This window comes from Taeniopygia guttata, chromosome 9 (genome assembly GCF_048771995.1).
Source record: "Taeniopygia guttata chromosome 9, bTaeGut7.mat, whole genome shotgun sequence".
Taxonomy (NCBI): Eukaryota; Metazoa; Chordata; class Aves; order Passeriformes; family Estrildidae; genus Taeniopygia; species Taeniopygia guttata.
This window is the reverse complement of record NC_133034.1, coordinates 25,820,808-25,841,778: the sequence shown is the minus strand read 5'-3', so window position 1 is coordinate 25,841,778 and position 20,971 is coordinate 25,820,808. Positions and strand designations below refer to the sequence as shown.

The following is a 20,971-nucleotide window of genomic DNA, read 5'->3' as shown; positions in this document are numbered from 1 at the left end:
GCATCTGCTGAATTCTGCCAAATTAATAATTTATTCAGCTTTCTCACACTGCAGCCTGTGGTAATGCATCCCATTAACAGCAGCAGGTTTGAGTAAGGCTGGGAGTTCCCCAGGTCCCCAGAGAAGACTGGAATTGTCCCGGTTGCCTGGGGAGAGCGTGAGCGTGGTGGGAGATGGGGATCTGCAGGGCACAGCAAGCGGTCTGAAGTGGCATCTAAAATAGCTGAACCGTGACATTTTCTCTTGACAGAAGTGGTGAAAGGCCACAGATGCTTCCTTTCTGTGACTCAGAAACTTGCAAATCTTCTTTGATTCGCACCTTATAAGTAAAATTAGCCTGTGCCTCACTGCTGCCAAACTCTTTCAAAGCAAAGATACTTGTACAAAGGAATTCAGCAACAGAAATGCAATTCACTCATTTCACTCATGGATCAGATTACTGTTATTTCTGACTGGAAGCGGTACCAGAACTGCTTGCAGGGATTTCCACTTTGCCTTTGAAAAGATGTGCATATTGTTGGTAGAAAAATAGCTGCTTGGGAGGATAGTTCACATACGTTAGGGGACAGGGAGGGGAATGGGCCCCACGAGGCTGCTGCAGTGATGAGTACAAGAGTTCAGCTTTGGCTGTAAGGCTCAGTCACTTTGAAACGGGGATCTTCAGCTGTTCTTATGGGGAATGTTGTGATGTGAGTTGCAATTGCTGCTGCTCAGGAGGACATTTCCAGCCCTGGGTCTGAGCTTTCACACAACACATGGGCCTTATGCTGCTGATGCCTTGTCATCCCAGGGAGCTGTCAGACTTGTTCCTTGCATGTGGGGATTCTCCAGGTGAGACTTAATGGAGGGAAGCATTTTGTTGATTCTTAAGGCAGCGATTGTTTGTGACACCGAGGAATGTGATGCTACCTTGAAATATGAACTCACCATCAGCTGGGAGCATCAGTTAATAAAAGATCTGGCACTTAAAATCCATTCTGTTCACAGTCTGTATTTTGCAGCCAGCTGTTAGTGAAGCCCTCAGCTCCCGTGACGATGCTCCTGGGGATGGCATCTGCAGAGGGGGGCATGGAGGCCACAGAGAGGGGCTCCAGCCCCCTGCCCCTCTGCCCACGGACAGCAACAGTGGAACATTGTGGTCCCCTCAAAGCCAGCACGGAGCAGACATCTCCAACAGGGTTAACTGCCTGGGACAGCCTGGGACAGCCAGGGACAGCTGTGAGCTATGGACTGGTAATGCAGAAACTTGTTTGCTCATAGTCTGTGGGCTGAGTTTTAGAACTAAGCCAAGAGTGCTCTGATTGTAGCCTGAAATACTGATATAAATGGTGGAAGGAATGGATGTCTGTAGTATATACACATGCAGACATTTTTCTTCCTGGTACACCAAGAGTTTTAAACCAAATGAGTACAAAAGCGATTTACTTAAGAAAAAGTTAGGCGTGTTGCACTGGAAATAGGACTGGTTATACTACTTTACCCCAAAATAATATATTTGATATCTTTGGGTGTCAAGTGAAGCCTTTCTAAACAGTGACATGGTTTTGTGGCCGTCTTGGCCAGGTTTGTTCTTTCTGCTTGATGAACTATGGACAGAGAAGTGGATCTCCAAGGAGTGAATCTGTTTGCTCTTTGGAAATGTGTGTGGAAGGGACAGCAGCATATGGACTTGGCATGCCCCAGGCATGGCTGCAGGAGCCTGGGAACATTTCGTGCCTGCAGCAAGTGTAGGAGAAGGGAGGAGGAGTTTGGAGCAAGTGACTGCAGTGAGCTGTGTGGTGATGGCAGTGAGTTACCCTCTGTGAGCAGGAGCAGCAGGGGGTCCAGCCCTGACCTAGTCTTCATCACAGCTGAGGTGAGGAGCAGGCCTTGTACCATGTCCCTTCCTTGCCTCATGGGTCACAGCAGAACTGGGAGATTCTCATAAAGAGCCACAGGCAACATCTGGACCAGAGAGTGCAGATGAAATTGCTGGCCACAGCAAACTCAACCCAGGTGCTGAAGGAAGGAACAGAAGATGGGCTGGCTTTGGAAGCACAGCTCTGTCAGCAGAGCCTTCAGTTGTGAGTGGAGGCAGAAGCATGCTATGGCTTTTCCCAAAGTACCACCATCAGATGCTTTTATGGATCAGAAACTCCAAATGTCGTACAAAACAATGAACTAAAAATGAGACCATAGAACTCTTGCACAAATTGCAGATGAGCACAGCACAACCAGATGGGCACACACAGCACACATGCACAGTAAGCCTGAAAGAGGCTGTACGTGGGCAAATCCTGCACAGCAAGTCTTCAACACATTGTCTAAGGCAGAGCAATTGCTGCCTGCAGTTGTAATGGCAGTGCATTTGGTCTCTCACTATGAATCTTGGACAACAACCCATTCAACTTGAAAATAACATCTACAGTTAAATAGGGTGTGTTTTTCTGTGCCCCAAATGTGTGATGCATCCCAGGGAGGTCCAGTGAAAGGTTCACATGCCTTGGTGTTATTGCCCACCTTAACAGAAGGTGTTCCAATTCACTTACAAGAAGTACTGATAGGGCTGGGCCTGTGTCCCACTCTGACATCCTGAGCAGATGCTTTTAGTGCCTCACTTTTTGATGTTGGTATCTCCCTCTTTCGCTTGGAGCAGCAGCAGCAGTGGTCAGGCATCACTGCCAGACATAGCTGCATGAAGGTCCGGGTGACACCGCGCCATTGCCTCTCACGGTTTCTGTTGGATGGTGTCTTGTGTGTGTTCATGCACTGGTGATGGTTCCCACGCCCTGACAATATCACATCCCATTTTTGTGACATGATGCTGATTTGCAGATACACAGTCTCTTCCCAGACCTATGCCTGCCCCAGTAACCGCTGGGAACCCCACAAGCCCTGGCAGAGGTGCCAGGCTACCACAGCGCTTGCTCATGGAGCAGGGAGAAGCATGAATGGGAGCAGATTTTAGGTTTATTTTAGTCAAGAAAATTCAGGGATGTTAATTGCTGAGCTGTCATCAATTTCTGTGACTTTGCAGAACCCAATTAGCCTCTAATTTTAGTTTCATGCTAATGCCATTGTCAGCTCTTTCTGTACCACAGGTGAAGCAGCTTTAGATGTGGCTCCACAGCTGCTTTGTGTGGGTGGCTGCTTCCTAGAACCTGACACCCAGCAGGGAAATTGAGGCAGCATTTGGAAATGCTTTGAAAGGCCCTGGGGTTTTTATATGTTTTTTTTTTTTTTTTTTAATTGCTGTTCCACTGCTGCCACACACACGGCTCATGTGGGCGCCAGGCCTCATGAGGCACAATTTCCCCTTGGCTGACACCCCACCTGGCAAAAGAAAAGGCTCAGCACCGTCCTGTTGGGGGTCTGAAGGGGGGAGGCTGCTAATTGCAGGATGCCATAGACATGCACCCTGCAAGCAGCAAGGAAGCACTGGAGTGTTCTGTAGGCAGTGGCCACCTGTGGCTTTCTGGGAGACACTAGGAAGCGTGGTCAGCTCTGTGCCACTTGTGCTGGCATGGTCTGAGTCAGCCGGGTGCTCTGAGCTGCAGCAGCACTGAGCTCAGCCTGCCCAGGATTCCCAGCAGTGGGAATTCCAGCTATGGCTGCACTTTGCAGCATTCTTCTGCTTGCAGGTGTTTCTGCACAGCTCTGCTCTCCCCATGTTGTTCCTCATGCATCTTGTACAGGGGTAAAAGTGGTGCCTGACAGAGCAGCCTGGGCTGCCTGGAAACACCTGGGCACAGTTGGGTTTGGAGCACAGTGGGGAGGTTGGTTCTTTTCTGGAGAATACCAAACACAGATGGGAACAAATGGGAGATGAGTGGCAACATCCGTACCAGGAGCTCAGCACTTTTATTTAATGGAGCCACGGCATGGGAAAAATGTCCATAGGATGTAGAAGTTTATTTAAACATGTATTTAATGTTAATGAGCGGACCCACAACACAAGCTTTCTGACTTGGAAGCCAGTTGCTGACATAGAGCAGCTGAGCTTGATTTGAAGATAATTGTTGTTCTCCAGTGGATTTGTAGGTGCAACACAGTGACATGTTAACTGTTTGAGCTTCCCTGTTGTGCTCTCAGCCATCCTGGAGGATACAGAAAGGCTGGAGGATGACTGGAATGCCATAGTGAGTTTTCCACAAAGAAACTCTGAGAAGCTTCAGAAATCTCCACTGGTTCATGCTGCTTCTGAGACTGTCCAAGCTGATGGTTACAGCTCCTTTTGAAGGTTTGAAGGCTTTGTTTTCCAGCAGAAGAGCTTTTCTGGGCATTATTTGTGCTGGACTGACCTTCAAATAAAACTAAGACCTGGCAACAGAGTACGTATGACAGCCCTGTCAAGGAATGGATAATCTCCCGTCTTTAAATACACTTTCTATTTATGTTGGCAGTGTACAGGCATCTCAGGATTTTACCTGCTACCCCAGACTTACATTGCAAAAGTGCCACCAAGGAATCTTCTCTGCATCTCTGTTTCTATTTCAAAACTTCTTAACTGAATAATGTGAGTTGGCAGATACATCACTGCCTGTTGAAGCTCATGGCCGAAGAATGTTCAAAAGGAAAAGAAAATGTTTGGAAAATATTTTTTTACTATCAAACAGACCTGGACATTGTATCAACTGAGGGGATATACCAGTTGTTCCTGCAGATTAATTTTTCATGGTTAGTCTATTTTTCATATTTATCAGAATGTTTCAGTTCATACCTCAGACACCTCAATCTCTGCAAGTGTCAGGTTCTCCTGAAGGGCCAGCAGCTCTGTGTGCCCCTAGATCAGCTGGCAAACATCTGCCTTGTGTTGGGAGAAACATGATCTTCCCATGGCTTGGACCCGTGGAAGGGGGTGGGAACACTATGAAACTACTGCTTAAACCAAGACGTAATCTAGCATTTCAGAATAAATAAGCAAAACATACAATGAAATAAGTTGCCTGCGTTTTCTGAGAAAAAAAAAGGATGATCATTTTCAGGAAAAAATGGTGCTTTTCCACAGCCTTTTGTGGAAGCTGCTGTGGATGCCAGGTCAGTTGTTACCTGTGGGATTGGCTGCTGGGGACTGGGCCACAGAGGGTTGGTGGAGACTGCCTTGGTTTTGCCATCTGACTCCAGATCTGGCTTCTGGCTTTCTCTGACACTGCCAGTGCAATCAACAGGGCTTGGCTGGAGTTAATTGAATTAAATGGGACACTTGCCAGGGACACCAGTTATCTCCTGCAGTCATTAGCACAAGAAGGGTGTAAGGATTAGCTCTTGTTTGCTGTCTCAGGTGTTAGTGGTAATACCAGCTGACATGTTAAGGTCTTGTCAGCAGCAGCATGTTCTGGAAGAGACAGCAGCCTCTTCAGCTGATAATACTTGTATCATTTCTTTTAAATGCAGGTATTCTTCATTGGAGTAATGTTTTTTAGTCCTTGCTTTGAATTGTTTAATGAGTTTAATTTCATCTCTCATTTCAGGGGGGTCAGCAAACGTGTAAGACAGGTACACTCACTTCTGACTGACGACACTTCCCAAAGACTCGCTCTCCAGCCCTGGGAGCCTGCTTCACCAGCCCTGGGAGTATGGCCATGGTGTGGGTGAGTGCTGCAGAGGAGTCACTGGTTCTGGGTGTTGCTGGTATCACATGAGCTCTGCAGCGGGGGAGGAAGGACCTGAGCTTTTGATTTTTGAAGGATATTGCTCTGATAAATAAAGAAAATATTTAACTACTGCAGGAAAGTGTGGAGATTTGCTCTTTGGTATTCTGGATGAGACCTTCTGGTCCTGAAGGTCTTTACAATGACTAAGAAAGCAGTGGGCACATGCCCATGACTCATCTGCAGTGGTACCCACATTCCCGTTCCGTGGGCCAATGTCCCAGCCAAAGCAGTGCCTGTGTCCCATCTGTGACAGTGCCCGCTTCCCTTGGGCCCACGTTCCCCATGCCCATGTCCCACCCACCAAATGTGGTGCATCCTCTTGCTGGCTCACCTGGAAGTGAAGCGCTGCTGCTTTCTGGGGATGGGGAGCAGTAATTAACATTAATTAACAAGCAAAACTGGTGCTGAAGTGCCTCAAGCCCCGCTGAGCTCAGATATTTCTCCCATCCACAGTGCGTGGGGGGGCTTGCAGCTTCTGCAGAGGGGCTTTGAGGGGTGCCTGGGCAGCAGAGCAGCCATCCCTGACCAGGGATGAAGGGCTCCAGCCCTCTGGATGTTGCCACATGAGGCCTCTGGGTGTGTGTTGCCCTGTGCAGGGCTGGCAGGGAGGTTCTGCAGAGCTGCAGGGGCTGGGCCCTCGGTGGGTGAGAACAGCCAGCACAGCAAACCTCGACCTTGGCTCATTCTTGCATTCATGCGCCTATAGCCCCCTTGCCACAGGAAGGCTCTGTGGTGGCGCTGCCAGTCCACATTCCACACAGCCCCTCTGCACGTCTGGCTGCTGGGAAAGGCCCCATTTTAAACTCTCTTTGGGCGGTCTGAAAAGTTGCTGAACTTTCAAACTAAGTTCTTGTGATTGAATATTTATTGTTGAACTCAGCATGAAATATAAAACAAAGCCTAAAACTAGGGATGCTTTTGATTTTAGTGTAAATGCTGACAGCGTTTTTAATTTATGAAGTATTTTAGTAGTGAATGCTTAAAATGATTCTAGTGTTTTGTGTCCTCAGCTGCTTTTCTCTCTGCTGTGGTTAGCCCTAGAGTCTGCGTTGGAATGAGTAACATGCCGAGATCAGAGACTCACGACAAGCTCAGCCTAGAGTGATTGAAGACACGTTAGTGTAGGGTTTTCTGGCAGTGCCAGGGGGTCAGAGCTGCTTTATGGCCCCGTTACACGTCAGAAGAGCGGCTGAGGCGTTCCTTTGTGCTCACAAGACTGTAACGAGGTCAGCTTTCACCTGGTTGGAGCTTGCCAAGATCACCAATTTGTGTCCATTCTGCCATTGGAAAATTGTTCATTTTCATGGATAAGTCAGAATTAATGTTGTGTGGCGGTGAGAGTACAGTTCAGTGCAGGGTCAGTGAGGTGCTGACCGGCACTCTGGGGCTACTGGCCATGACCTTGGCACAGACTGCCAGGGCCAGTGCTGGTGCCAGGGCACAGCTGTTAACATCTCCTATACTCTGCAGTAGTATCAAGAAATACAAATATACAGGACTTAGGCAAATCCAAAAATCCACAAAATGCCTTTTGGTCTCTTTAACAGAGTCACATCAATGTTTCTTTCCTGTAAAATATAATGGGGCTTTGCTGCTTCCACAGTGAAGTGCATTCCAAACACTAACTGCAATAACTAGTAAAGAATTATGAGGCATGGGAGCAGAGCTGGACTCCTGCTCTCCTGCAGCAAAGGTTGCAGCTCTGCAGGTTGGCTCTGATGCACTTGCACTGCACAACCATCACTTTCTCAAATAGATATGTCACTTACGTTTTCCTTAATTAAAATTTCAGCTATTCCTGCCTCTTCACATGCCTCTCTGCACGTGTCTGACTGTGAGCGCTGCCATGTTTGGAGCTGTGTGGTGGCTGTTGTCAGAACCTAGGAATGCAGCCTCGGGAACAGAACCCTGCACAGGCAAACTTGGCAGAACCTGGGCAGTGTCTGCAGCAGCAGTTAGGAATCTGGGACTGGGAGCTGACTGTACTTGCATTCCCAGGAGGACAAATCAGGACCTTGATTGCCAGGTTTGCAACTTTAAAAAAGCTTTTACTTTAATGAATGTACACCCTAAGTGTCATTGTTCTCTTCTCCATTCTGGGTTATTTTTCAGAAAACAAGATCAGTTTAGGAAATTTAAATCTCTTAGAAATTTTATCTAGAGAAGTCTCTCTGTGCTTCCACTCTTAGTATAAACCAAATTTATTTACTTCTGTAGTTGAAATTGCATTACTAAAGAACATAAAATTTCTTTAGTGTTGCTTAATATTTATTGTCTGGTTTTGAATAGAAATTTGGATTATGTGACCATCTTGTGGTTGTAATACTTGTCAGATCATTTAAATTAATGTTTTAGTTTCTTATTTATTATCACAAAGTTTATTGGTTTGTTAGGAATAGTACCCAAATTTATGATGCTGAGAAGGTAAAGCTGCAGCATGAGCCCACCTGGAATCCTTGTCATAGGAGAACAGCACCAGGAGCAACCACGGACAGGCAGGTTCACCAGCACTCCAGTGCTCTGTGTGTTTTTGTGTCTGTTTGTGTGTCTCATGATTTTCAGGTTGTTTTTCATATCCCATTGCAAATGAGAAGTCAGCCTTTTTCAGACAAGTGTAGAATCTAATGGGCAGTGTGTTTGAAAACCTCAGCTGTTCCCAGGACACAGGTGAATGATACAAACGTGGCACAACAGGTGACACATGGAGATGGGCATCTTGGAAAGAAAACATCAAAGGGACCACACAGTGATCAGGGAGGGCAATTCACAGGGCCAGGGAGCTGGAGATGTGTGTAAAGCCACCCTGTTCTTCACATAGTCCCAGCAAGCTTCAGTTCACAAAGAAAGTAGCTGGAAAAATTACCCAGAAATAGATGACCTTCCAAAAGGCCTCTAATATACAATTACCTGATGTTCACTGAAGTGGTTCACGTGCTTCCCACTCTAAATGATTTTCTAGGTTCACCCATGTGTGAAAAGGGGTCTGATTTTATGGAGGAGGGCAATGGAGGAAAGAAACTTCAGACAGAAGAAAAATACGCCAGGGAATTTTACTAGTTGTTTGCTTCAAGGGAAAAAAAGGCAAATAGATGCAGCCACCTCAAAGTCACCTTTTGACTTTGACCTTTAAAAGAAAGAAGCATGGAAGAAGGCTCAGGTATTGGCAGCACTTGACAGAAGGTGTTCCGTGGAGATAGGTAGGAAATTTAGGATCCAGTGGAATTTGCTTTCTTAGCCAGATGACAAGTTCTTTTTTTCCCTGCAGTACAACATAATTATTACGACCCCTGTTTTCCTTGCTGTCTTTTCTTTCCTTCTGCCCTGGGTCATCTGGCACAGGAGATCTTGCCTGTGCTCATGACAGGGCTGGCCATGCTGCTCTGCAGAGTTTCAGCTCTGATCCTGGACCAGCTCTTCAGAAGTAAACATCCATTGACAGTAGGATCATAGAAATATTTGAGGCACTCAACAGCAAAGTCCTTGTTGCTTTTCACCCTCGTGCCACCTGGAGTTTTTCTCAGTGAGGGAATTCATGGTGTTTTGTGTGAACAGACAGGTAATTGCGAGCAACTACTTAAATAGCCCTAATTATGTTTAGAGAAGGCTGGTCCCTGAAAGCAGCTAGGATCTGTGAATAAACATATTGACACAGGTGACCACCTGATCATGCACATGGACCTAAAAAAAGCCACTTTGCCAAGTTTAAATACCTCAAAGTAAAGCTGAGCAGCCACCAGACGCCAGTGGCCGTGCCTGACCAAAGCAGCAGGACAAGGGGCTCAGCAGGGGCAGTGTGGCCACAGCACGTCCTGCCAGCCCGAGATGTCCTCCTGAGGGGACCAGGGCCTTTAAATACCAGCTTTTAAATACCCTGTGGACAGAGAAAGGTAAAGGGACTGGGCCCCCTAAATGGGGGATGGACAAGCCCAGAGGCTTACCTTGTTTAATCCTTGGGCAAATATGCTCAGTGTCTGCTGAGTCCAGCAGCTGATCCCACCTGTGCCAGCACAGCCCTGCACAGCTGGCCCAGAGCTCCCAGGGGACAGCGGGCACCTGCCCTCCCTGGGAATGGAGAGAGCCCTCTCCCCAGCTGGAGTTCCCAGGGGACAGTGGGCTTCCAGCTTGGCTGTGGCCCTTAGCAGTCAGAATTTTTGGAAGACAAAGTCTGTGAGAGAAAAGACAAATGTGGAGCTGTTGAACATGTTCAGCCCTTCAGCACGGGGGTTGAAGAGTTCACAGTGACAGCTGAGATAAAGCCAAACCTGCTGGTGGGCCCCAAGCTGCCCCTGCCCTACCAGCCTCCTCCTCCTCCTGCAGTGAGCACCCAGCTGCCTCACTCCACCATTAACCATGTCTTAACCATGTCTAGATTCAACTTCACAGCACAGAATTATAATACCCTATGACATGGAAATGGGTCAGAAACAAACTCTGTGTCTTTCTTTATTAACACAGGTGCCACTCCTGGCTTGGAGGGTTTCATAGCCCTGAGATTTCGCTGCTTATGACTTGAAGCAATCAGCATCACCTCAGGCTATAGGGAGAAAAAATTTATTGAAACACATTGCCTCTCTGCTAGACAAACTGCAGAAAGATAGCTTGCTCCCAGAATGTCAGGGTTTTCTGGCCACCTTCCAAACAATCACTGCATTTCATGCTTGAATGGTTATCAGTGAATTTCCAGTACAAAATGTGAACAGAGACAACTAGAAATCAAGTCTGGTGTTTCCTTTGCACCTCCTCAGAGGGGAGGGCTGTTGGCATCGTATATTCAAATCCCTAAGCACCAGCAGACACAGGTCAGTGACAAGACAGGTGAAAGAACAAGGCCTGAGATCAGTAGATGCCCGGTACAGCCGCTGAAGCTGCCTGCTTTCAGGAGCTGAGGCTGCTGCCCTTAGGGAAACAAAACTGCCTGGTAGTAAACATCTTCAGTTACCACACAGAAAAATTTAAAAAGCCAAACAACAATCACCTAGCCAAGTGTTTAGGGTGGAAAAATATCAAAAATTGAGATGGACATGGCATATCTCCTGCCTAGAACTCCTAGGAATGTTTGTTGGTGGCATGCCTGGTCATGTAGTGTTGGTTGGACACAGGGCCAGGACCGTGCTGTTCGGCCAGCAGCCTGATCCCATCCTTCCTTTGGCTGAAGGAGCTGCAGGTGAAGCCTGGGCGGGACAACTGCCAGGTCACTTAAGCCCACAGGTCACTTCCCCAGCAAGGTGTACCTTGTTCCAGGTATCTTGTTAGAGCCCTCCCCAGTGGCATGGGACCTCAAGGGGGTTGAGAAAGTCCTTGGAGCAAATAAGGTGAATGGCACCAAACTTTCTGGGGAAATCCATTTTGGTGAATGTTGCCCACCCATAATTCAGAGGCACTCTTTGCAGTGAGGCAGAGGGGGCAGGCAGAGCAGTGTTCATGTCAGGATGGTGCAGGTCCCTTTGCTGTGCTACAGCTGAAGCCTGTAACATGGAGAAAGGGAACCTCAGCTGCAGGGCTGAGCAGGCAGGGTCAGGTCCTGCCACAGTTTTGACTCACAAATAGACAGACTCCGTACTTTTCAAGTTGCAGAACTTAAGTTTTTTGCATTTCAGCTTTGCAAATTTCAGCTAGGCTGTGGTTTTGCCACTTTTCATCTATTAAACTTCTCGGGTTTATCCATGCTCCATCTAGAGTTCCACCCATTAAACTCTCATTTTCTGCCTTTCCTCACTTGTAAGTGGAGGAGGTCACCTTCAGAGAGGCTGGTTCAGAGAACAGTGGTAGTAGCCATGGAATGCCCTATCCAGTGAATTCTCAAATGTAAGATAGGATGGCTCTGAAAAGCATGATAAAGTCTTTGAAAATTAAGATAATGCCAGTGCAGGCCCATACCTGCTGCTAGTGTGAGATTCAGAAGTGTTGCTGCTGAACAGCATTTCCATGAACCTGCGGCAGCTGCTATGGATGCAGATCCATCCTTCAGCTGATCCTACAGCATGGGTTCTGGACTCCTCCAGTTCTTGGACTCCTTCACCTCTGCATCACCAGGATTTCTTCAGCATGGTCATTAACAGCTCACACATACCTGCCACACCTTCCAGCACACGCCTCTTCATTCCTCACCTTGCTCCAAGACATGCTTTGTTCATGGACTCAGCTCTTGGAGCTCCCACTCACCGTGTGATTCACATGGGATCAGGTTATATGATGTGCTGGCAAGTTGTGGTCATGATGATTTTAGCCCTAGCCCTGTCCTTGAAAGAGCAGATTCTGTCACCTAACCAGTACTTTTGGGAGGTATTTTACAATTTGTATGAAGAAAAATTGTTCTGGAAATACCTTATCTGTAGTGACAATCTCTGGACTTCAGTACACATAGAAATCCAGCCATATCCCTTGTTTGTCATGCTTTTGTCTGTTCTATAACCTGTGACCAGAGTTCACAAGCTTTCTTCCAGGCTGTGCTCAGCTTTAAAGCTTCTCCTGCCATTTATCACATTTGCCAAGTCTCCAATCCCCGAGTGCTGCCAGTATTTACAGCTCTCGGAGCTCTTGGGCCAGACAGCTCTGTGTGCAGGGATGCAGTACCTGGGAGCTCTGATGGAACAAGCTGAGGGCCTCAGCTGACCCTGGAGGGTGCCTGGGCTCTGAAGCTGGCACAGGCCAGATTGAAAATGATCCCATCTCTCCCTTTCTCATCGTTGTTCTTAGATGGCACAGCAAATCAAAACCTCACACCAGCCCAACTCCTATTGTTGCTTGTTCTGCAGTCCAGGAAAAAAAAAAAGGAAGCCCAGCTCCTCATTTCCATACAAGTGGGGACCAGTAGTGGTTGGCAGACCAGTGGTTGGTTTTTAGACTTGGCCAAGGGAAAGATCTGAGTCCTTGCTTAATATTAAAAACCTCAGCTTAGGCTGATTTAATTTTCCATTTTTTTTATTCTACTCTCAAATTTTATGTCTTTATTTTCAGTTTAATCCTTTATTTTTAAGGTTTACATAGCATCATCTGCTTCTCAAATAGCTCTGTCCTTTAGCTAGAGTTACAAGCTGCACTTTAAAAGTGGACACTCTGATCATCACAAAAATCCCTCCAGGTATTTTTGCTAGCATTAGTCCCCAGAACATGGGCCTTAACAAAGGGAACATATTCCTTACTGATGTGCCAGACAAAAGTTCATGGCTTTGTCTTGCTGAAAATGAAGTCTTGATTATTCATGCAGTTCCCAATTAGTCATTCCACACCCTTGAATTATTTCTGACAGATGTGAAATGCCTTCTGCTGAATTCCTACTCCAAGGAACCTTCTGCATGACTGGTTTATCAGTGAATGTGAGCAGACTCATGATTTACAGTGCTTCATCATCATGGCATGTGTAACACTGAACATGATGGCTAGGGAAACCAGACCCACCTATTTTTGGTCATGAGTTCAGAGCCTCCAAAATCTGCCAGCAGCTGCACAAGAGGTGCTCACACAGGGCCAGTGTGTGCACAGGGAAACCCAGTGAGGATCTCACTGAATGGATCATCGGAGGACATACGAATTCACTCTCGGGGTGATATGGAGACAAGTGCTAACCTGAAGGGCTATTTCTGTCACTTTTCACTTTCTTGCTTTCTCTTTGTTGCCAGGAGTGCTTTTCCCACTGGCTACGTACTCAGCTGAGGTGCAAGTCACGCGTAGTTCCTGTCCCTGAGAAAGCCATGGAGATAAGAGCTGCTCAGCAGAGAGAGAATGCCCAGCTTGGTGCCCTTAGCCTGTTGCTGGAAGTGCTCTCTGCTGTGTTTCCCTGCGAGGGTGTTATTGCACATCTCTCTGCACATCGTCAGAGGCACACAGCCTCTCATCCACAGCCCACAGAACACAGGTGAAGGCTGTTTCCCAAAGGTCTACTATGGCTTCTCCTAAAATCAGGGGTCCCCAGGCTGGCCAGAGTACATTTATTTTCTCTTACAAAGCAAAGGTCTTTCAGGGAACCTTCTCTGAACAAGAACCTCCCTCAAAGCAGGAGGGCGTCTGCAGAGAGGGGGTACAGACAGCTCAGAGCTGCTGCTCTCAGCTGCACCCACTGTGCACCACAGACAGGAGCACAGCTCGCCCGCTGCCTCTGGGACAGCGCAGAGTTCTGGTCAGACAGAACTGCTGCCCTGCATGTGCCATGCGTGTATCCCGTAGGAAACAGAGGTTCCTTACCAAAGGGAGCTCTGAGCTCCCCTCAGAAAACCCTAGCAGTTGTCCCTGTTGGCACACCTGCAGGGAAAGGGTTGGCTTGCTGTCACTTCTGCATTTCAGCTGCATTCCTGAGCAGGTGGCCAGGCTGGGCTCCATATGAGGTTAAAGACATTACCTCTGCAATGGGAGATTTTAGGTTGGGATTCCACATTTTTCTCCTGCAGAAGTCTCTGTCACTGCAAAGCAAAATGATGGCACCCAAAGCCATGTTAAGTCATTGTAGTGATTCCAAAATCCATGACTCCTCTGGCTAATGAGAAAAGCTCCAAGCTCACTCCAGGTCTTACAACTGTGAATTTTGTATTTGCAGTGGTGAAACTCCCCTCTTCTTTTTATCCACAGATGGTCATGATGATACGATTTTGTTCAATAATTAATCATTTTTGTGTCATGTTTGACTTGGTTTGGGGATTTAAATTGCATGCCTCACTGAAGGGAATCTGTAATTGAGATACAAATCTGAGCACCTGTGAAAGCCTTCAAGTTTTGTGCACATGCCTAAGTATAAATTTTTAAATGTATGTTTTACTACTCTAAAGGCATCTACACAGGATGTCAGTGGAGGTTGATCTGTCATCACTATGTCTTGTGAGCAGACCCACTGGATTCTGACAGCTGAACAGGAGCCATTAATTAAAACTGCCTGGTTTTTCAGACCCTTGACATGCTCCCTAGATAATTCAGTCTTGTGCATTTCAAGCATTTGCAGCAGGAACAAGACTAAACCTTTCCATTTCCCTGCTTCATTCTATGCCTCTCTTTCTCAGAAAGAAGATTTATTCCTGCAGCAATAACCCTTTGCATTCTGAAGCAGGGTGTAACTTGGTTCTGCATTGAGAAATGCCAGGGCTTGTGATGACTCCTCAGAGGGAAGCTGTGCAAAGGTTCTGGCAGTGACTCCCCACCCTCAGGAAGGTTACAGGGGATAATGCCACAAGTTTTGCAGGAATAAAGAGCTTTTTCTTACTGTTCTAAGAAGGTTCTTTGCTAGAATAAGGAAACAAGAATTGGACCTGACTTCAGGTCCCCCTGTTCCCACATCTATCCTCACTGGAGCTGGTAACTGCTCCTGGGGAGATAAGGCTCTCAGCCAGTCATCCTTAAAAGAGAAGTGTAAGTTTTGCACGTAACTATGACTTATTTTAACATTTTTGCTATATATACAGATTTACTCTTTATAGCACATCCATGGATCTTTTGGAATACATATGATGGAGAACCAGTGTTCAGCCCTTAGACTCATGTTTAGAAAACACCACTTTTGTTCATTTTACATGTTTATAATTGTCTTTGGCTATATTATCATTTGTGAATTTCCACGGTAGCTTTCAAAGTAATGTCGATTTGTCTGGAAAGTAAGATTGCTAAAAAGCACTTAAAATGTCAAGAACAGTTGTTTGCTTCTTCTTCCTACTAAACCTACCACAGATGTAAATCAGGACCCATATTGCTACAGCTTCTGAAATTAAAGTAAAGCTAAATAATGTATAGCACAATGCAGACATATTCCCTAATGACACAGAAATGTGGTGCTCCAGCCCCCCCTTTTATAGGAGAAAAGGAGGATATATGATAAGAGATTAGTGCCAACTTCTCACTTCCTCAGCAGCAACTGCAGTTTTGTAGGGGACGGTCTGCTCCTTCCATGCATTGCTCAGAGCTGGATCCTATTCAGAAACCCTGCTCTGCCCCAGTGGAACAGGGGGTCATGTCACCTTCATGTTGAACCATGTTCAACTGGAATGTCACAGATTTGCCTCTGTGGCCAACCTGAGCTGCAACAGAGCGTGGAGAAGACAGGTTTCAGGTAAGATAGCAGATGCAGTTTGCACACTTGTGAGGTTTGCTGACAACAGACTTCTGCGTGGAAGTCACACCAGTAATGAATATGTTCCAAAAGGAATTAATGAGGCACCTTCCATGTGGGCTCCCACACCTGCAGGGAGAAAGCTATGGAGGCAGGTGCCTGGTGTCTCAATGTTCAAGAGGATTTCCCCACAGCTCACCTGGACTCAGGTGGTGGGCTTAGAGACTCTGTTGCCCATCACACTGTAGCTTCTGAGGCATTGTCTGCACAAAATAACACAGTAGCCAGGTTCCTTCTCATGGGCCTGCTAGGGAATGAGGGACTCAGTGCCTCCTCGGGGCTATCCCTCACCTTGGTCAGCCTACCTGAGGAATTTGCTTTTCTGCTTCATGGAATGGTGGCATCTCACACCAATGACATCTCACGGCACCACTTGTACAGTGTGAGGAGTAAGCATAATGCTGAATTACAAGGTGGTGTGAGTAAGAGCATCTGCCAACGTCAGCAGATATATGAGGTCAGCAAGTTTACATTCCTTCAGGTCAGAGAACAGAACCAGCGTGATCTTATCCCCGTGCCAGTTCCCGTGCATTGCAAAGCAGGACCCAGGGCCCTGCTCCACAGGAAGGGATGGAGGGCTGGCCTGGACGGAGAGCAAACTGCAGGGAACAAACAGGCACCGGCAAGCTCAGGTAAGAATGCAGAGGAGAACAAGCACACTGCTTTTCCCACAGCATGAGACAGCCAGGCTTGCAGCATGTACTGCCAGAAACATAAACGTTCCCTAGTGAAACCAGACTGTTTATGAGGGACTGCAAGATCTCAGTGCCCATTCTCACTGGTGTCTGCTCACCTGGGAGCAGAAGAGGTATTCTGTTTACAGAAAAGGATCCAGTCTGGTGTCCAACCCTGCCAGGCTATGAGGGAGAGGACAGCATAACAGAGGAATTGCGTTTTCCTTCTCCTCACTTGTTATTCTGTGTGGTCATGTATTAATTCTTAAACTCAACTCTTTTAATTATTTTTATAACCCTTACGGATGTCGCTCTGAATATTACTGTTATCCTTATAAATACACAACCCCCTTTTGTAGTTTCCCCCCCTCACGCAGCCCCCGAAGAATCCGACTAGCTCAGAGATAAGGGGCTGTGAGGGGAGGGATATCAGGAGAGGGGTATAGGTATTCAAAAGAGGCTCTCACCCCAGGGTATGGCTGGTTCAGCTCTCTTTATTCTGTGGTGTCCATGTGGAGAGCGGGGCAAAAGAGAGAGAACAGGAAATGTCAGGGGTCTATATAGGTTGTGGACAGGGTGGGCTTTCCTGGCTCTCCACCAACCCTGTTGGGGCAGAAAGGAGAGTCCATGGTTATCTTGATCAGAGTCACAAGGTCCCAGGGGAAGGGGGGCACAGGGTGCCCATGAGCTCACTATAATACCCTTTTTCTCTAGAAATTTTAGCCATCCAGCTAACATGCCCTATGACTTTGAAATCAGTACAGAACATTTTTCAACAGAACTGAAAATTAAATTAAATTTAGGATGAAAGCCATACCTTGCACCCTCAAGACTTATAAATTTAGTCTTGTCCAAGATATAAGTGCATGCCCCCAAAATGAATATAATTCTGAAAATTTCTTATGTTTGTCAGACAGAACCAGACAATTTTAGAGGCATACATATGTGTGCAAAAAAAGGTTATGGTTAAAAAGGCACATCCTGGATTACAGAAAACAAATGTCATATCACCCAGAGATTTCCATAAGGGTGGGAATTGCTCAGGATTGGCATGGGTCAAGCATAACTTTAAATGCAATTCCTTAGGCAATATCCAAAGGATCACACTCCATATTGAACACCTTTGCTCACTGTAAACTACACAGTATCTAGGTAAGTGCTGAATGCATAAATAGATTTTTATATTGATGCCAAACCCAAACACCTACAGGTGACTGCAGCTATTACCTATCAAAGATAGAAGTCAATTTCTGAAGACCTACTTGGATAACACAATTACCCTTTTTGATGCATAAGACTTGAATAGGGCTCTGGGAATTAGCAACATAAAAATATGTTGGTAATGAATTTAAAATGTTCCCCAAACAAGGAATTATAAGGAAGCCTTGGGAGAGGTCTTGTGGCGAACTTGGATCTTTCCACAGTTTTTAATTCTGAGTAGTAGATTTTTCATAATCTCCAGTGGCTACTTGGCAACTCCTGTGGGCTATTGGATAACCATCTGGGCAGCACACAGCTCCTGCCACAGGCCAGGACCCCAGAGCTGCATGTGGGGCATCTGGCATCCTGACCCTGCCTATGCTGCTCATATTTTATAACTGCAGATCTCAAACAATGAACAATACTTGATACTCATCAACCTGATTTCAAAAATGGAGTCACTGTGATGCAATGGGATGAAGAAACTCACTCGATACCACTGATTCAATTGATGTCCATGCAAGGATTAGACACATTTCCTCATTCTTGGTGCCATTTGTAACTTACCACAAAAGAACACTAAACCCACTTCTTATGACCATTCTCCATGCTTCAGCAGACCATGGCATCAAAGGAGTAGGCAATAAATCTTCACTTCTCTCAGTTTGTTTTTTTAAAAGAATGACTGTTATGAGAGAAAAGCGGGCTTCAGCAGCTGCAGGAAAGAACCCTCACTGTGCACTCTTTCACCATGTAGTTCCTCTCATATTCTGCCTTTCTGTTTCCTTACTGTCCTCCTGAAGAACCCTGAGTCAAATCAAGTGTTAAGGCCTGCAGTGACATTACTATGGATCAGATTCTGATCACTTGCATCATTAAACCCTTTTGTTAGTGTGTGAACCAGCATTCTGCTTGGTGAGATTGCTTACAGACCAGAACATCACTGCTGTACAGTACCCAGCTTTGGATTTGCAGCTCTCCAAATGTCTTAATTTACCATGTGCTACTCCCTATAAACATAACTTCAAAAAAGAGGGATTGTCCAGAAGTCATGATCCTACCAGAAGCACGCTGTGAGAAAGCTTTTTCTTTTACAGCTGAGTTGGCCAGTGCCAGTAACCCCTGCAGCAGAGCGTGCCCAGGTGGAACAAGGGCAGCAGACATTACTGGGGTGTGGGTTTCATTTTAGTATTTCAGCAAGAGGAGTCTGAAAAGTGTTAAATCTAATGATTTACAAAGTGAAATTCTAATTTCACAAAGTGAAGACAGGGTTACAGGGATCCTACATGTGTGCTATGAGTCATAGGAGGATTCAATCCACAGTCCATATTCCACAGGGAAAAGCCATATGGACTTGTCACTTGGGGTTCTTTGTACAGAATCAGGTCCCTGTCAGGTTCCTGCCACTGGCTCTATTTCACATCTCACAGCTTGTCTTTGGGAGCAAAATTCCAGATGTACCCAGCTCTACCTAAAGTGATTTTAGCTGATGTGACTCCAGTGCACACTGTGATGTCAAACGCCTGGCAGTGTGTAGCTCTGGCTTGCAGTCCTGCAAGTGCTGTGCTCGAGAGCTTTGATGGCCAGCAGCTTTGGGGAGCCCCTGTGGCTCGTGCCAGTCAGCAGCACTGACCATCCACTGAGGATCTCACACTGAACCCAGCACGTTCCTTCTGCTGGCACGCACGCAGAGGGGGAAGCGGGAACGAGACAGCAATTCTGATAGGGAAAGATATAAACAGAAAATGTGGGAGGGAACTGAAAGCATCTCTCTTCTCATTGCACAACTTCAGCTCCAGCTTTCCAAGTTTCTGCTGTGCATCACATCTTCTACATGCAGAACAGAACCTTGTTTCCCTTGTCTGAGAAACACCATCAAGAAGTAAAGGCTTGAAAATCCTTTAGTCATTTAACATTCAAAATCACTTTTTCACCCCATATCCTACATTCATCTGCAAAAACATGCAGAAACAACAGACTAATGCAACATGCATCATACACTGCAAAATATCCTCAAGTGAGCTTACACAGGGCACTGCTCAGTGTTCTCAGGACTAGGCAGGAGATCAAGAAACCTCAGATTTTACTTTGGGCACTGACTGGGTCTGAAGTTCTGAGTAAAGGGGAATAATTTCCATATTAGTTTTCAGTTTTATTGTCTGAAAAACCTAGGAGGTATTATTTATAAAGCTTGGAGAACTTCCACAAAATTTGCCTAAAATCCACCTGTTAATTACATTTCAACAGAAGCTGAGATGTGTCTGTGTACCCTTCACAAAAGCAGCACTCCAGAAACAGTTCATGATACAGAAGAGCTGGCATATTTCTTTTAACAATGGGGTGAAAAATGGTGTTTAAGGCCTGGTTCTGGGAAGTACACTGGATGAAAACAGGTATTTCCTTATGCATTGTGCCCTAGGAAAAGATATTTAAATGTATGTGTTCCAGAAAAGAGAAATTTCAAATAAATTCTGCATGTACTGCCATGCTAATCTGAACAGCATGCCTGTGTGCAGAAATTTAACTTTAAAAAAAAAAAAAAAAAACTACCCCCTTTCTGCTGCTTGTGTGTACATTGGTATTACTCAACCTTCACATTCTTACAAAGCTCACTGTGAGCCTTCCCACATGCTAAATCTATCCTACTAGGTATTTACTTACCATTATAAAAGTCTTTTCCCACATGAGTAAACACAGAAATATTTGCACAGGTTAACTGTGATATTGAGCTACGTAGAATAAAACCACACTGTATTTCAGCACATAATGCTGAAATATGCTTCCACATCATTTTTCTTCCTCTGGCTTGTTCTGACCTATGTGCACTCCCACAGACCTGGCTGATGTGACTCCCTGGCAGGCAGAGCAGGCTGTGCCTGGGCAGGCTCGCCCTGAGTGCCACCCTGACACAGAGAGGCACATGTCACTGTCAGAGCACAAAGCAGGCCCTGCTGTGGCTTCAGGAGCTGCTTGCCACAGTCCCCTCAGCCAGGCAGAGAAGAGCAGGAACATGGCCATCACCCCAGTCTCCACCTCCGACAGGGATATTTTCTCAGAGCCTACATGCTTTCCTTCAGCAAACTTCCACGCAGCTCTCACCTTGTGCCCAGCCCTTTGCACTGGCTCAGCCACGCCAGCGTTCCATCAGCTGCTAGCCATGGGGGCTGCTGGGGCTGGCCCACACAGGTCTCAGGCAAACAGCCCCCGGCAGAAGGCAAGCTGCTGTCAGACCTGCGTGCCCTCCCTGGGCAGCGCCGTGCCACCTCCTGTCACAGGGCATGTCAGCTCACTGCTGACTCTGCCCTTGATCCAGGCACCAGGTGAGATGGAAAAAATCAGCTCCGAGTTAATTAGGTGGAGAAATGTCTTGAAACTTA

At 46.4% G+C, this 20,971-nt stretch overlaps 1 protein-coding gene and 1 long non-coding RNA gene across 9 annotated transcripts in view; both read left to right on the top strand.

The window, feature by feature from the left end:
* The window catches only part of LOC115496385 (uncharacterized), a 57,227-nt gene that overhangs the window by 30,696 nt on the left and 5,560 nt on the right, over positions 1 to 20,971 (top strand). Inside the window, exons 4-5 of one of the 8 annotated variants that reach the window (XM_072933680.1) lie at positions 5,451 to 5,570; positions 7,426 to 7,480. In XM_072933680.1, the coding sequence (XP_072789781.1) occupies positions 5,451 to 5,570; positions 7,426 to 7,465 (160 nt within the window). In that variant the 3' untranslated portion in view covers positions 7,466 to 7,480. The other 7 variants (XM_072933679.1, XM_072933682.1, XR_012057498.1 and 4 more) reach the window with 7 other exon arrangements.
* Positions 7,520 to 12,348, top strand: LOC140684754 (uncharacterized). Its single transcript, XR_012057500.1, has 2 exons — positions 7,520 to 7,659; positions 8,027 to 12,348. It is a non-coding gene; the product is annotated as an uncharacterized lncRNA (long non-coding RNA).